Source organism: Sus scrofa, chromosome 3 (genome assembly GCF_000003025.6).
Source record: "Sus scrofa isolate TJ Tabasco breed Duroc chromosome 3, Sscrofa11.1, whole genome shotgun sequence".
NCBI classification, from domain to species: domain Eukaryota; kingdom Metazoa; phylum Chordata; class Mammalia; order Artiodactyla; family Suidae; genus Sus; species Sus scrofa.
In genome coordinates this window covers 3,664,502-3,680,316 of record NC_010445.4, presented here as the reverse complement: position 1 = coordinate 3,680,316, position 15,815 = coordinate 3,664,502, and the positions used below count along the sequence as shown (strand labels likewise).

At 56.3% G+C, this 15,815-nt stretch overlaps 1 protein-coding gene across 7 annotated transcripts in view; it reads left to right on the top strand.

Annotated features, from left to right (window-relative positions):
* The window catches only part of RADIL (Rap associating with DIL domain), a 73,846-nt gene that overhangs the window by 35,823 nt on the left and 22,208 nt on the right, over positions 1-15,815 (top strand). For all 7 annotated transcript variants that reach the window (XM_003124271.3, XM_021086022.1, XM_021086025.1 and 4 more), the window contains 2 exons: positions 13,931-14,178; positions 14,959-15,591. In XM_003124271.3, the coding sequence (XP_003124319.1) occupies positions 13,931-14,178; positions 14,959-15,591 (881 nt within the window). The remainder of the gene's footprint in view (positions 1-13,930; positions 14,179-14,958; positions 15,592-15,815) is intronic.

Sequence of the window (15,815 nt, the reverse complement as noted above, 5' to 3'; positions counted from 1 at the left end):
ATATTTATTTATAACTTCTATATTCTCTTATTAAGATCATTAAAATGTGCTGTTGGAGCTCCTGCTGTGGCACAATGGGATTGGGGGCATCTGGGGAGCACTGGGACGCAGGTTCGATCCCAGCCAGGCACCGAGGGTTAAGGATCTGGTGTTTCCACAGCTGCAGCTTGGGTCGCATCTGTGGCTCGGATCTGATCCCGGGCCTGGGAACTCCACGTGCCACGGGGCAGCCAAAGAAGACTTTTAAAAAGGGTGTTATTTGCATATTTTGACCTTTTATGCATTATTAACCTCTCGTGGGTTAGACTTTTTTTTCTTCTTTGGTCCCCACTTGGCGTATTGAGTTCCCAGGCCAGTGGTCAGATCGGAGCCACAGTTGTGACCTGTGCTGCCGCTGCGGCAACGCCGGATCCCTTAACCCGCTGTGCCAGGCTGGGGATGAACCTGTGTCCTGGGGCTCCAGGCACGCTGCCCATCCCTTTGCGCCGCAGCAGGGAGGCCTGAGTTAGACCTTGAATGGGTGGTTGAAGTCGAGATGCGCAGGATCTTCGGTTCCGCTACGTCTCGACGTCGCTTTGGTCACGCCTCCTGTTCCGCTGTCCAGGTTGTGCGGCTACCGCACCGCCGCGTCTTCAGGTCGTTTCTCTCCTCGTTTCCCCGCTTCGTCTCCTTGCTCTGCGCTCTAGGCGGTTTCCTCCGCTCGCTCCCAGCCTGGCACGGGGTGGGGAGCTCGCTTCAGGCTCCGGGACGCGGCCGGGGGCCCCTTGCCCTGGAAGAGAGAAGGCGGTGCTGAGCTCTGGGGCACAGCGGCTTTTGCAGGCTTTTCCACGGACGCCTTAGAGAGCACGCGGCCCCTCCCGGGGGCGGGGGTGCAGGCAGGTGCGGGAGCCGGGTGGGCCGTGTCGCTGAGTCCACCCTGAGCCTCCCCCAGGGAGGCTGGGCTGCAGGTGTCTCTGGGGACCCAGAGGGGCTCTGGGTTTCCTGCCTGTGCCACACGGCTCCCTCTTTGGCACGGTTCGGGAAGGCTCTGTGTCCATCTGCGACTGACTGACCAGTGGCTTAAGCGCTTCATCTCCCCACTGCCCGCTTATCTCACGTGGTCATCCGTTCCTTCAAGAGAAGGATGCTCTTTCCGCCCGAGGCCCTGGTCAGAGGGAGGGGCTCCGGCCAGGGAAGCTTTGCTCCTCAGTGCTTTCAGAGCTGACTTCTCCTCGCCTGCAAAAGTAAGACACACTCATTGATAAAAGTTTGGAAAATAAGGGAAAATATAAAGAGGAGTAAAAATCACCCGTGGAGCCATCGAGAGAACTGCTTTTCACATTTTGGTGCTTTTCGCTCTTGTTTTCACTCTTGCCTTTCCTTTCTCACATCCCTTAAATCAACCGCTGTACACAGTTCTGTGTCCTTTTTCACCTCGAGAGACTTATTTACTCTTACGCGAACATTGTATTTGGGGGCAGTGAATGGCTGGTGTGTCCTGATCGGCATTTTAGAATGTTTCCCATTTTTCTCTATTTATAGGTGATGCTTCTATAAACATCTTTGTACAGAAACTTGTGATTCTTTCTGATCATTTCTGTGCGATAGCATCGTTTGTGGAAAGACGGAGACGTTTTTAAATACAGGTCTGTCCACGTCTTTGGCGACATCCTGACAGCTGTTTTGTTTTTTGTTTTTTGTTTTTGTCTTTTTGCCTTTTCTGGGGCCGCTCCCGTGGCATATGGAGGTTCCCAAGCCAGGGGTCCAATCGGAACTGTAGCCACTGGCCTACGCCACAGCCACAGCAATGCAGGATCCGAGCCGCGTCTGCAACCCACACCACAGATCATGGCAACGCCGGATCCTTCACCCACTGAGCAAGGGCAGGGATGGAACCCGCAACCTCACGGTTCGTAGTCAGATTCGTTAACCACTGCGCCACGACGGGAACTCCAGCGACGGCTGCCTTTAAACTGGGGCTGGATTGGGGCCGGTTTACAACCCCACCGGCGCTTTCTGAGAATGTCCATCTGGCCTCATCCTCGCTGCCATGGGATCTCATCCTTTAAAACTCCGCTGATGTGACAGGGAAAACGTGCCTTGTTATTTCGGTTGGCGTTTCCTTTCGTATTTGTGGGAGGGGCGGATTTCGGAATGTTGGGGACCCAGCCGCGTTTCTCACCCGGTACCCGCTCTCACCGCTTTCCTCGGCTTTGTTTTGAAGCAGCTCAAGCACGGGACAGATTCAGGATGACACGGTGTGCGTAGCCGGGACCCCACTTAGGAAGCCGGGTGTTGCAGCAGGAGTGGGTGAGGAGGCTGCAGTCCTGGAGGCCGTCGGGATCCCCTCCAGGCCCGGGGGGGAGAACGCGTGAGAGGCTGAGGACATCCGCCTTTGCCCGGGACTTGAGCCCTGGGGCCATTAGCAGGAAGGCGGTCGTTTTGGCAGCCCCTTGGGTGGTGGACGAGGTGTCGTGGGGACAAGGCCCGGCAGTGACCACTGGACACTTGGGACAGCCCGTGACCGGGGGGAGTGAGACCCACCTCGTCGGAACTCAGGGCCTCAGCAGCCTCTGGCCACTTCCCGGGGGCAGAGCCCTCCCTCGTCGGGATGGCGCCTGGCATGTCCTCAGTGTGCCCCAGCCCAGCGTGTCGTGGAGCTGCGGTCACCGTGTGCCTGGAGGGACCATGGCAGGGAAGGGCAGGGGACCCACCTGCCTGGGTCAGGAGGCCATCGCCTGCTGAGCCGCTGACCCGAACGAAGCACTTGTAGGCACATGGGTGCCCTGAGCTCAGCTTTCCCACCCAGGAGGGAACCTGGCTTTGCAATGACAGTTGTGCCAGTTTTCTCTGTAGTGGTGTCCCCTGGGTACTTGGGCCCCCGATAGTTTCACGTGGCCGGTGTTGAGTTACATGAATGGATTTAGGTCCCCTCTGTGTTGTGTTTGAGGCCACCCTGTGTGCCTTGGAGCTGTGCCCATTGTGCAGGTGGGCTCCTGGGTGCTGGGCTCGGAGCACCTGGCCCCTAAGTGTACGGGTCCCTCTGGGCTGCACCCTGTAGGGGGCTGCTGGGCAGCCGGGGTGCATATTTCTGCTTTACTCTAGGGTAAGTGTTTAGAATTGCATTGACTACAGTTGACACGCAGTGTTGTCCGTTGCCGCCCAGCAGAGTGACTCCTACACACGTGTAGGACCGTGTTGTGTATCCATCCCACGGACCACAGCTGGCCTCTGCTAATCCTACCTCCCAACCCCTGCCCCCGCCCCCGCCCCTGGCAACCACAGGCCTGTTCCCTTGTGTCTGTGAGTCTGTTTTTGTTTTGCAGATTGGTTGATGTGTGTTGTATTTATCTATTTATTTGCTTTTTAGGGGCTCACCCATGGTATATGGATGTTCCCAGGCTAGGGGTCCATTCGGAGCTGCAGCTGCAGGCCTACACCACAGCCACGGCCACAAGGGATCCAAGCCGCATCTGCAGCCTACACCACAGCTTATGGCAACGCCAGATCCTGAACCCACTGAGTGAGGCCAGGCGTCGAACCTGTGTCCTCGTGGATATTAGTTGGGTTCATTATCACAATGGGAACTCCTTTTGTCATATTTAAATTCCGCATATAAGTGATGTCATATGGTATTTGTCTTTCTCTTTCTGACTTAGTTCACTTAGTATGAGAGTCTCAAGGTCCATCCATGTTGCTGCAAATGGCATTACTTCATTCTTTTTCCAGGCTGAGTAATATTCAGGTGCATATATATATGCCACATATTCTTTATCCATTCCTCTGTTGCTGGGCATCAAGTTGTTTCCACATCTTGGCCACTGTAAACAGTGCTTCTGTGAATATAGGGGTGCATGAATCTTTCTGCTCGAATTAGAGTTTTGTCCAGGTGTACGCCCACCGGGATGGCTGGATCCTATGGCAGCTCTCTCTCCAGTTTCTGAGGACCCGCCACGCTGGTTTCCATAGTGGCCGCACCAGTTTACATTCCCACCAGCGTAGGAGGGCCCCTTTTCTCCACACCCTGTCCAGCATTTGTTAGGGGTGGGCTTTGCGGTGACGGCCGTTGTGACTGTGGCGTGAGGTCGTGCCCCCTGCAGTTTGGATTTGCGTTTCCCTAGTAACCAGTGATGCTGAACATCTTTTCATGTGTCTTTTCGGCCATCTGCATGTCTTCTTTGGAGAAAGGTCTGGTTAGGTCTTCTGCCCATTTTTCGACTGGGTTGTTTGTTTTTCTGTTATTGAGTTGTATGAGCTGTTTGTATATTTTGGGGGTTTTTGTTTCTTTTCAGGGCAGCACCTGCAACATATGGAGGTTTCCAGACAAGGGGCCAAATTGGAGCTACAGTTGCCAGCCGACACCACAGCCACAGCAACGTGGGATCTGAGCCCCGTCTTCGACCTACACCACAGCTCACGGCAACACTGGATCCTTAACCCACGGAGCAAGGCCAGGGTTCAAACCGGTGTCCTCACGGATGCTAGTCAGATTCGTTTCCGCTGAGCCACAGTGGAATTCCTGCTGGTGTATTTTGGAAATTAAGCCCTTATCAGTTGTATATTTCCAAATGTTTCCTCCTGGTCCATGGATTGTCTTTTGCATTGTGTTTATGGTATCCTTTGCTGTGCATAAGCTTAGAAATTTGATTCTCCCACTTGTTTATTTTTGCTTTTATTTCTGTTGCCTCGGAAGACAAGAAAAGATTGGTAGTTTCTGTCAGAGAATGTCCTGCCTGTGTTCTCTTCTAGGCGCTTTATGGTGTCTTAGGTTTTGTGAGCCTTCATGAGCCGACTGGTGTGTGTGGTGCGCGGGCGTCTTCTGACTTCGCTGATGCACATGCAGTGTCCGGCTGTTCCAGCACCACTTGCCGAAGGGACCGTCTTTTCCCCCCATTGTATATCTTACCTCCTCTGTCAAAGATTGATTGTCCATGGGTGTTCTGGGCTCTCGACTCTGCTGTCTGTGTGTCCGTTTTTGTGTGTGGACATTTCTTTTTGTCTTTTGTCCTTTTAGGGCTGCACCCGCGGCATCTGGAGGTTCCCAGGCTAGGGGTCAAATCCGAGCTGCAGCTGCCGGCCTGCACCACAGCCACAGCCATGTGGGATCCGAGCCCCGTCTGCGACCGACACCACAGCTCACGGCAACACCAGACCTCCCACACTGAGCGAGGCCAGGGATCGAACCTGCATCCTCATGGATACTGGTCGGATTCGTTTCTGCTGAGTCAGCAGGGACCTCGGAGTGTGGACGTTCTTTATTCTAGACTCTAGTCTTTAATCAGTAATATGGGAGGTCCCGCCGTGGTGCAGCGGAAGCGAATCCGATTAGGAACCATGAGGCTGCGGGTTCAATCCCTGGCCTCACTCAGTGGGTTCAGGATCTGGCATTGCTGTGAGCTGTGGTGTAGGTCGCAGACACGGCTCGGATCTGGCGTTGCTGTGCCTCTGGTGTAAGCCAGCAGTAACAGCTCCAATTGCACCCCTAGCCCAGGAACCTCCATATGCCGCGGGTGTGGCCCTGTAAAGACAAAAGACAAATAAAATGAAGTAATATGTCTTGTAATTATTCCCTCCCAGTCTATGAGTTGATTTTCTAAATTCTATAGAGTCTTTTGACGAATGAAACTGTTAATGCAGTGGGATTTGTCAGTGTTCTTTACAGACGCTGCTTTGGATTCCGTTTGGCTTTTGTCTTGCGTACAGAGTCCTTCCTTCTCCCAAGGTATAGCCATCCCCTGGCACATTCTCCTGCGGCCTTCATGGGTTTGCCTTTCACATTAGGGTCTTTGGAGCCTGATATTTTAGATGGAAATAAAATTTGCATAGCATGCAATTAAGAATTTTAAAATGTAGGGGGTTCCCGTCGTGGCTCAGTGGTAATGAACCCGACTAGGATCCATCGCTCAGTGGGTTAAGGATCCGGCGTTGCCGTGAGCTGTGGTGAAGGGCGCAGACATGGCTCGGATCCCGCGCGGCTGTGGCTGTGGGGTAGGCCGGCGGCTACAGCTCCGATTCCACCCCTAGCCTGGGACCCCCCACATGCTGGGGGTGTGGCCCTAAAGCGCAAGTAAATACATCAATTCCAGTGGCATCTCATACACGGCCGGGCCACCGGGGCCTTGTGCTGGGTCGGGAGGCTGTGCTGCCGTGATGGGCTGCGGGATGGCAGCGCAACCTCGCGTTCCTGGGCCGGATCCCGCTCAGCAATTCGGAGACCTGTTCTTCTACGTGTGCGGGATTTTGTGGGTGGTTTTATTTTGGTGTCTCTGTTCTTTCTTTTATTGCACTTCATGCATCTGTGAATTGGTTTTTTCAGTCCCTTCTGGAAAATTCTCACTTTGTTTTCTAAGCTCGCCTCTGCCCCTTTCTTCCCGCTCTGCCTTCCACGCCACCCAACCTCTGTCGTGTTCGTCCTTTTTTTGTCTCTCTGCGCTAGAAATTTTGTTTGGCCTGGTCTTTTAGGTCACCTTTTTTTTTTTTTCCTGTTGTGTCTCATATGCTGCACTGAAATTATAGTTTCTGCCACTGGATTTTTTTCACTTCTGGATGTTCTAATTGCTTATTTTTCAAATCTTGTATTGTTTATAGTTTCCTATTCTCTACGTATATTCCGAGGTGTGTTTTCTCTCTTTAAAAACACCGTGAGCATCTTTTTATAGTTTGCGTCTGACAACCTCAACGTCTGATATCCTCTTCTCTTGAGAAACTTTTCATTGGAAAACGGCATGTGAACAGGATCGCGCCCCCGTTGTCATTTCAAGAAGTGAGGGCACCTTGTAGCGAGGCTGAGAACGTCACCAGGACGCCTGCAGCCTCCCTCAGCCCCTGTCTGGGTCGATGGCCCCTGGCGCGGCTTCCCTGGCCTCTAAAACCGTAGTCCGGTTTTGACTCTAAGGACATTTGCTGTAAATGGAATCATATGCACCTTTTATGTCTGGCCCTCTTTGTCGTCGTTGTCATTTGTTTTTGCTGATTCTTTTAGGAGAATTCCTTCATCACCGTTGCTATGCAGGATTCTGTTGTATGAATGGACCAGAGTTGATATGGACCCCTGGGGGTGATGGACCCCTTAGGACGACGCTGCCGTGGACGTGCTCCCGTGTGCATCCTGTGGTGCCTCGTGCGTCCCTGCAGTGGGGCGCGTCCCTGCGGTGGGAGGAGACACCACCAGTTTTCTAGGCTGCTCGTGCCCGTTGACACCGCCCCCCAGCGGCGTGCCAGGCTCCAGCTCTTCCAGCTTCTCTTTCACACTTGGTGTAACCTGTCTTTTTCACTTCAGCTTTAATTTCTGGCAGCAGTGCCTTGTAGTTTTCAGTGCCGTGGTCTTGTACATCTTGCGGAAGAGTTATTCCTTAGTCGTTTCATGATTCTTGACACTATTATAAATGGTATTTTTTATATGCCTTTTTCTCTTTGTTGCTAGTATTTAAAAATAGTATTGAATTTGCATAGTCGCCATGTCTAGTCCCTTTGCTAAACAAATTTATCACTTGCATTTTCTATATACATTATCTGCAAACTAATTAGAAGATTTTTTCAAAAATGTTATGGCTGCACCAACAGCATGTGGAAATTCCCAGGCCAGGGACTGAATCTGAGCCACAGCTGTGGCAACGCCGAACCCTTTAACCCGCTGTGCCAGGACCGGGGATTGAACCCGCTTCCCTGCAGTCAGATTCGGAGCCCACTGCATCACAGTGGGAACTCCCAAATTTCTTGCCTTCTTTTCAGTCATCATGCCTCCCATTGGTTTTCCTTGGCTTATTGTCCTGGCCAGAAGCTCCACTACAGTGTTGAACAGAAGTGGTCAGCAGGCACACGCATGCCCTCTTCCTAACTGGCGAGGTGGCTGTAAAATATATACATGTTTCAGAATTTTATTTGCCCGTGGCAGGATCGATCCCAAAAAGGTCACACATTCCCGTCTCAGCACAGTCCCTCTGTCAGGTATATTGTGAGAATGAAATGGAATTAGAGGCGAAATGCCCAGAATGGAGCCGCCCGCAGCAGGCAGGTGCTTCAGCGGATGAGCTGTAGGTCGTTTGTCATTGTCCTTGTTGCCTTCAAATCCGGGAAAACTGCAAATTAACTTCAAGGACGGCTTGATTGACCTAGGGCTCCAGCCCACGTCTTTTGCCGACCGGGGAAAGGGTGTTCCCGTGTGTGAAGACTCCCTTAAGGCAGGTCTGACCTCTGAATTTTGCAGTGGCGACCGCAGAGTTTCTTTTAGCAGGGCATCTCAGCTGTGACTGGGGGTCACTAAAATCGTCTCATTTCCCCCAGTCCGAGCAAAATTCCCTATTGCAGGAGCGTCCGCCGTGTCAGTCACCAAAAATCAAGATTCCATCTGAGCCCACCGTCCGGTGGTGGGTGTGAGCGCAGACGCGTGCACGTTGCGTGTGTTGTGTCAAACTCCATTCCCGGGAGAGAAGGGCAAACAGGATCCAGAGGGGAACCCGCAGGTTGGATCCTTGTCCGGAACCCACTGACGTTCAGGAAGAGAGCTGTGTTTTCCTTTCCAGTGCTGTTCTGGAGCCGGCGTGGAGCCCACGGCGGGAGCTCTGGCAACAGCCACCAGCTGCTGTCACCGTTTCTGTCCCCCCCGGCACCGAGTCCCTTCCTCTCTGTGGCCAGGGGACTGCACAGGCGTATAAACACCCCAGGGTCACTCCACCCCAGATGAGGGACCTCGGCAGCTGCTTTGTCGCAGTTCCTGCTCCTGCAGGTCGGGGCCCCTTTGCAGCTCCATCAGAGCAGGCAGGCAGACCCAGCACCTGAGGCAGGGCCGGGACGAATCCTTGGGTCCTGCGGAGGCTGCCAGGCTTGCTTCAGAGTCTCTCCTGGCTGTCATATCCTCTCAGGACGAGGGGCCCGGGTTTGGGCGGTAAGGTGGTCCCGCCTGTGTCCTGGGTGGGGGTGGGGGTGGTGGGGGGCAGAGGCCTGTCCTGGGTCTGGTGGCCCAGATCCCCCATCACTCCTCGCCTTTTCACCAGAGCACAGATCCAGGCCCGCCTCTGAGTTGTGGTGGGTTCAGGCCCGAGCCTGCAGTAAAGCGAGTATCTGGATAAAGAGTCCCCGTGCACAGGGAAGTCGTGTTCACGCTGCACTGTAGTTGACCCGTGGTGCAGTAGCCCTTTATCTAGAAAAACAGCGTGCATAGCTTCATTTAAAAATACTTTAATCTGGAGTTCCTGTCGTGGCGCAGTGGTTAACGAATCCGACTAGGAACCATGAGGTTGCGGGTTCGGTCCCTGCCCTTGCTCAGTGGGTTAACGATCCGGCCTTGCCGTGAGCTGTGGTGTAGGTTGCAGATGCGGCTCTGATCCCGCGTTGCTGTGGCTCTGGCGTAGGCCGGCGGCTACAGCTCCGATTGGACCCCTAGCCTGGGAACCTCCATATGCCGCGGGAGCGGCCCAAAGAAATAGGAAAAAAAAAAAAACAACTTTAATCTAGGAACACCCTCGTGGCTCAGCAGGTTAAGGATCTGGCCTTGCCACTGCTGGGACACAAGTTCGATCCCTGGCCCTGGAACGTCTGTGTATAGTGGGAGGGGCCAAAAAACCCTGCAAAGAAAACCGTTAGTACAACACAGGGACGTCTACTCAATACGCTGGCATAACCTACGTGGGGAAAGAATCTGAACAAGAACGGATTTATGTGTTGCTGACCCACGTTGCTGCCCACCTGAAACTAACACGACATTGTGCGCCCACCATACTCCCATGGAAAATAAAAATTAAGTTAAAAATAAGGGTAAAAGAAAAAACACTTTATTACTAAAAGAATGCCAAAGTTTTCGTTTTGACTCAGTAGGTTACGAACCTGCCTAGTGTCCATGAGGATGCGGGTTCGATCTCTGGCCTCGCTCCGTGGGTTAAGGATCCGGCGTTGCTGTGAGCCGCAGTGTAGGCCGGCGGCTGCAGCTCCAGTTCGACCTGTGGCCTGGCTGAGGGATACTCCATCGCGTCCATGTGCATCTTAACCCAGTCCTCTGTCGCTGGGCATGTAGGTTGCTTCCATGGCTTGGCTGTTGCACGTAGTGCTGCAGTGAGCATTGGGGTGCGTGTGTCTTTTCAAATTGCGGGTTTCTCTGGGTAGGTGCCCAGAGCTGGGATTGCGGGGTCACATGGTAGCCTCTACTGAGACCTTGCCAGTGTCCTCCGTTCCCACCGGCAGGGCGGGGGTCCCTCTGCTCCGCACCCTCCCGGCCTTCGTTGTTGGTAGACTTTCTGATGACGGCCATTCCGACTGGGGTGAGGCGGTAGCTCGTTGTAGTTTTGACTTGCGTTTTCTGTAATAGTATTAATGATGTCGAGCATCTTTTTATGGTTTTTTTTTTTTTGGTCATTTCTCTTTGGAGAAATGTCTGTGTAGATCTTCTGCCCATTTTTGATTAGTTTTTTGGTTTTTTTTTTATATAAAGCTCTATGAGAGATTTGAGATTAGAAATTAATCCCAGAGTTCCCGTCGTGGCGCAGTGGTTAACGAATCCGACTAGGAACCATGAGGTCGAGGGTTCGGTCCCTGCCCTTGCTCAGTGGGTTAAGGATCCGGCGTTGCCGTGAGCTGTGGTGTAGGTTGCAGACGCGGCTCGGATCCAGCGTTGCTGTGGCTCTGGCGTAGGCCGGAGGCTACAGCTCCAATTAGACCCCTAGCCTCGGAACCTCCATATGCCGCAGGAGCAGCCCAAGAAATAGCAACAACAACAACAAAAAGACAAAAAAAAAAAAAAAAAAGAAAAAAGAAATTAATCCCTTGTCACTTGCTTGGTTTGCAAAGATTTTCTCACATTCTACGGTGTTTGTTTTTTTTTTTTATTGTTTCCTTTGCTGTGCAAAAGCTTTTAAGTTCAGTTAGGTCCCCTTGGTTTATTTTTGTGTTTTATTGTCATTACTCTAGGAGAGGGATCAAATGAGACACGGCTGCACCTTCTGTCCAAGAGCATCCTGCCTGTGTTTTCCTCTGGGAGTTTTACGGAATCTGGCCTTAGGTTTAGAGGTAGTTTTTGTGTCCGGTGTTAGAGGATGAAGGTTCCAACTGCAGGTAGCTCTTCAGCTTTCCCAGCACCACTTGTGAAGAAACTGTCTTTTCCCACTAAGTGTTCTGGCCTCCTCTGCTCTAGATGAGTTGGCCGTAGCTGCTCGTGTTTATTTCTAGCTTTCTGTCCTGCTCCATTGGTGTCTGTTTCTGTTTTTGTTCGAGTGCTATGCTGTTTTGATGACTGTAGCTTTGTAGCATAGACTGGAGTCAGAGGAGCCTGAGTCCTCCTCCACTTCCGTTTTTCTTTGTCAGTATTGCTTTGGCTCTTCAGGATCTTTCATGTACGAATTTTATTTTATTTTATTTTATTTATTTATTTATTTATTGTCTTTTTGCTATTTCTTTGGGCCGCTCCCGCGGCATATGGAGGTTCCCAGGCTAGGGGTCCAATCGGAGCTGTTGACGCCAGCCTACGCCAGAGCCACAGCAACGCCGGATCGTTAACCCACTGAGCAAGGGCAGGGACCGAACCCACAACCTCATGGTTCCTAGTCGGGTTCGTTAACCACTGCGCCACGACGGGAACTCCTCATGTACGAATTTTAAAGTACTTTGTTCTGGTTCCGTGAAGCATATCGTTGGTCCCTGGGCAGAGGTTGCGCTGAGTCGTGTAGTCATTTCGACACTGTGGCTCTTCCAACCCAAGGGCGTGGGGTTTGTCTCCATCTGCTCGTGTCGTCTGCGTCTCCCATGGTCCAGCGTACGGGGCTTTTGCCTCTTGAGGAAGGTTTAGCATGTCGTACACAGTCACCTAGAAGGTCTGCCCTGTTTAGAGCAGGTGTGACATTCCGCATGCGTCCCGGTGCCTCCGCTGTGTCCTGTGAAGCACCTCCTGGGCTTGGTCCCTCCCCTCCTGTAACGGCCATTTCTTGAATTTACTATGTGCCTTTTTCTATCTGGTGTTTTTTTTGTTTGTTTTTTGTTTTTCCCTCTGCTACTGGAGCACATGGAAGTTTCTGGGCCAGGGTTTGAACCTGCGCCACAGCAGTGACAACACTGAGTCCTTAACTCTAGGCCACCAGGGAGCTCGGATCCACTTACAGAAGCAGCTGTACATGCACACCTGTGCACCTTGAGCAGCGCGTGGTGGGGTTTCTTGATCTGTTCTAGCTTTTGCACAAAGGTCTCCTACACCCCTGCCTTTCCTCCCACACATGGGAGTGTGCCAGGCCCCACTTCCCGTGAAGAGTCTCCTGGGGGATTCAGTGGCCGTCCTTGCACAGGTGTCCACCTGTATTGGGGGTTTGCTCAGGGCTGTGCGGCCAGCAGGCTGTGGGTGGGTCGTGTCCACTGGGTGCTGTGGGTTGCTTCACACACTGCAGTGCTGATTTTGGCGTCTAGCAGCCGTGGCCATGAGCCGCTGCCATCTCCCTTCCAACAGCCCTGGGGGCCGCCCAGGACTGGGGAGGAGCCCTGGGGGCTAGACCAGGAGGCACTGTCTCAAACTCCACCGGCGGTTCTGGGAGGGTGTGTCTGCCAGGGGTGCGGGACCCCGCCTGGAGGAGTGGGGTCCAGCCACTGGGAGGTCACGTGCATGCCTGTCTGCTGAAGCCTCAGGGGACACTGGCTCCAGTCGCTCTGTTGGACTGGGCTGGACTCCAGTCCTTGTCCGGAGCCTCGGGGGACCCCTAGGAATCTAAGAGGGGAGGCCAACCCTCCGGACTCTGCCGCTGCCTGGGCGCCCCGGACTCTGGAAGGTGCTTCTCGGTGCATCTGAGATGGAGGAAGAGCTTGGGCCTCGTTGGAGACTGGCTTTTAAAATGTTCTTTCAGGTATGGCTCATGGTTGTGCAGCGATGCCACAGCCGCGAGAGTGCTGTGTGGACAGGGCAGGCGGGGGGCTGGCTGCCGCTTCCCCTCCCGCTCCCTCCTGTCCCCACCCCGCCCCCAGTCCCCCTCCCTGCCCCCTCCCCCTCCGCCTGCTCCCGGCCTGGCCTGACTGCCCTGGCCGGGCTCTGCAGCAGGCAGGGAGCAGCGGCTCGGCAGACAGCTGGCACTGCGGCTGCAGCCTGGCCCCCTGCAGGCTGCGGAGGAGCAGGCTTCCTTCTGGAAGGCAGGTCTGTCTTCACGCTTGCTCGGCCACTGGCTCCCGGTAAGGCGGCCCTCGCCCCGGCTCACCTACCTCGCTTCCTCCGGCTTTGTGTGCCTGTACTGCGGCGGTTATAGGGAGGGAGGCTGTGTGCAGGGCCCTTGGCGAGGAAGCCCTGGAGTCAGCCGGGCAACAGCGACAGTGACAGGAGACCGGCCCTCCTGCGTTCCATGTGGCTTCCCAGCTTTCACGCAGCATTAGTTGACTAGACGTGGAAGGCTGAGGCTTTTATGGGTGTGTTTGTACGTGCGTGAGTGCACGTGTGTGCATGTGTGTGCACGCACCCTGACCTGGCCGTGTCAGAGGTGCCCAGGACGGAGCAGCGTGTCCTGGTGGAGAACAGCCGGCTCCATGGGCCCCAGGACGTGGCGAGATGACTGGTTCCTCCTTGTGAAGTGGGGGCTGGTAATGGTTCTCTTCTCATCAGTGTGTGCACACGCACACACACAGGCTGCCTGTGGGGGGCAGGTGGCCCGGCAGGGTTTGGGGCTGGCATGGTGCACGCAGGGGGCCCCCCAGCGCGCTGTCCCTGTGGGAGGTGACGCCGTGGGGCACTTGGCGCCCGAGAGGAGACTGTGGTGCTGGCTGGTCCCGCAGCCAGGAGGTGCCATTGGGCTCCCCTGGGGCGCCTGGGGACATGGATGGCTGGGCTGCCTGGCTCTTCAGGGGAGCCCCGGTGGTGCCCCGGCCTTTCAAGGGTGCGGTCAGCGGCAGAGTCCTGCGGCCCCTCCAGGCCGCTTGGCCGACGGTGCCGGCAGAGGCGGCCGAGCGAGAGCTGAGGGCCCTGGCCCGCTCCGTCCACCCTGTGGCGCTTCTGTTTCAGGGATCAACGCCCAAGCCCGGAGGCTACAGCGGAGCCGCGCCAAGGGGACCCCAGCCCCGACCTCGGGGGGTGGCCGGAGCCCCCCTCCTCACCGGCTGCGCCGCACCGTCAGCGAGACCAGCCTGAGCTCGGCCACCACCGTGCCGGACGCCGCCCGGGGCCCCGAGGAGCCCGGCCAGGACGCCATGCGCTGCTCGCTCTACGAGTCGCCGCACCTGCTCCTCCTGCAGGGCTACAGCCAGCAGCACGTGAGCACACGGCCCTCCTTCCCTCGCCGGGCCCGCCGGGGACCAGCCTTTGGGCCTGTCCTGGACTCTGGAGGAGGTTGGGGGCTCCCCTGCTTCCAGAACCCTCTCCTCGTCCAGACTACAGGGGGAGGCAGCAGGGCCCTGAGAGGGGGGTCTCTCCAGCCGCTGGTTGGTTCTGGCCTGGGTCTCACCTGGTCCCAGGCCCCCTTCCTGCTTGAGGCTCAGGCCACTTCCTGCCGCCCAGGGTGCCTGGGGATCGGCTCACAGGCCAGTGCCTGGGCCTCCTGCACCTCCAGTGTGTGCCGGGCAGCTTTCTCTGAGGGGGCCCACCCCACACTCCGCCCCCTGCCAGCATTTCGTAGTGCTTTCGTTGGAGGCAGCTTGGCTTGAAGGGTGTCATCCTGGGAGACCCCATCGGACCCCACGTGGGCCCCAACGCCCCTCCTGCTCCGTCTGCCCGGTACGGTTTGTGATGCTGAGGCGCTCCTGCCAGGCATCTTCCTCCCTCAGCCGGAGCAGCAGAGGAGGCCACCCGCTCCCCTGGGAGAGCACCCGGCCTTGGCCGAGGCTGTAAAGCAGCGTCTGGGGCCGGGTCTGCCCTGGAGTGGCCCAGAGGTCTAGGAGGAGGCCACCTCCGGGGACACGGTGGGCAGGCTGGGGGCAGGAGCTGGTCAGGAAGGGCTGGAGCGGGGTGGCCCCGGGCGGCTCGGGTACAGGGGCCCCGACGGCGTTGCCCACCAAGGTGGTGTCCCGCCCCTGAGTCTGGGGTCCGTGTTTCAGGACAGCCTGGTGTATGTGTTGAACCGGGAGCGGCACACCGTGGGCCACAGGACCCCCTCCAGCAAGCCCAGCATCAGCCTCTCGGCCCCTGACATCCTGCCCCTGCACTGCACCATCCGCAGGCGCCAACCCGCGGGCCGGGAGCCGGCCGGGGCACGGCTGGTCCTGGAGCCCATCCCTGGGGCGCCCGTCTCCGTCAACTTCTCGGAAGTGGGGGGCCGCACGGTAGCGCTGCGCCACGGGGACCTGCTCTCCCTGGGCCTGTACTACCTGCTGCTGTTCAAGGACCCAGTGCAGGCCCAGCCCCTGCCCACCCAGGCCCTCGCCCGCCTCCGGGTCGTGCCGCAGAGCTGCAGGCTGTGCGGGGCCGTGCTCCGGGCCCAGGGCACCTCCAGCTCCGCGCGGGCGGCCCCGCCTCGGCCCCGGCAGCTGCACTTGGAGTTTGAGCCCGACGTGGAGGACGCGCTGCTGCAGCGGATCATGACGCTGGTGGAGCCCGGCGGCGACGACCACAAGCTGACCCCTGCCTTCCTCCTCTGCCTCTGCATCCAGCACTCGGCCACCCGCCTCGAGCCGGGCTCCTTCGGGCAGCTCCTGCTCAAGATAGCCAGGATGATCCGAGAGACCGTCTGGGTCCGTGCTGGGGCTGGGGCGGTTTGCTGTTCCCTGGGGGGCGGGGGGGAGCCGTGGCCGCCTTGGTAGCCCCCCACCCCTACGGGGCCGGCCCTCCCCACCTGTCCGGACCTGCCCCGCTGCCAGGCCAGCAGAGGCGGGACCGTTGAGCGGTGTTCCTGCACCCGGCGGGGCTGGCCGTGGCCTCACGAGCTCTGGTCCTGTGTCCGTCCCCATGGCCCCAG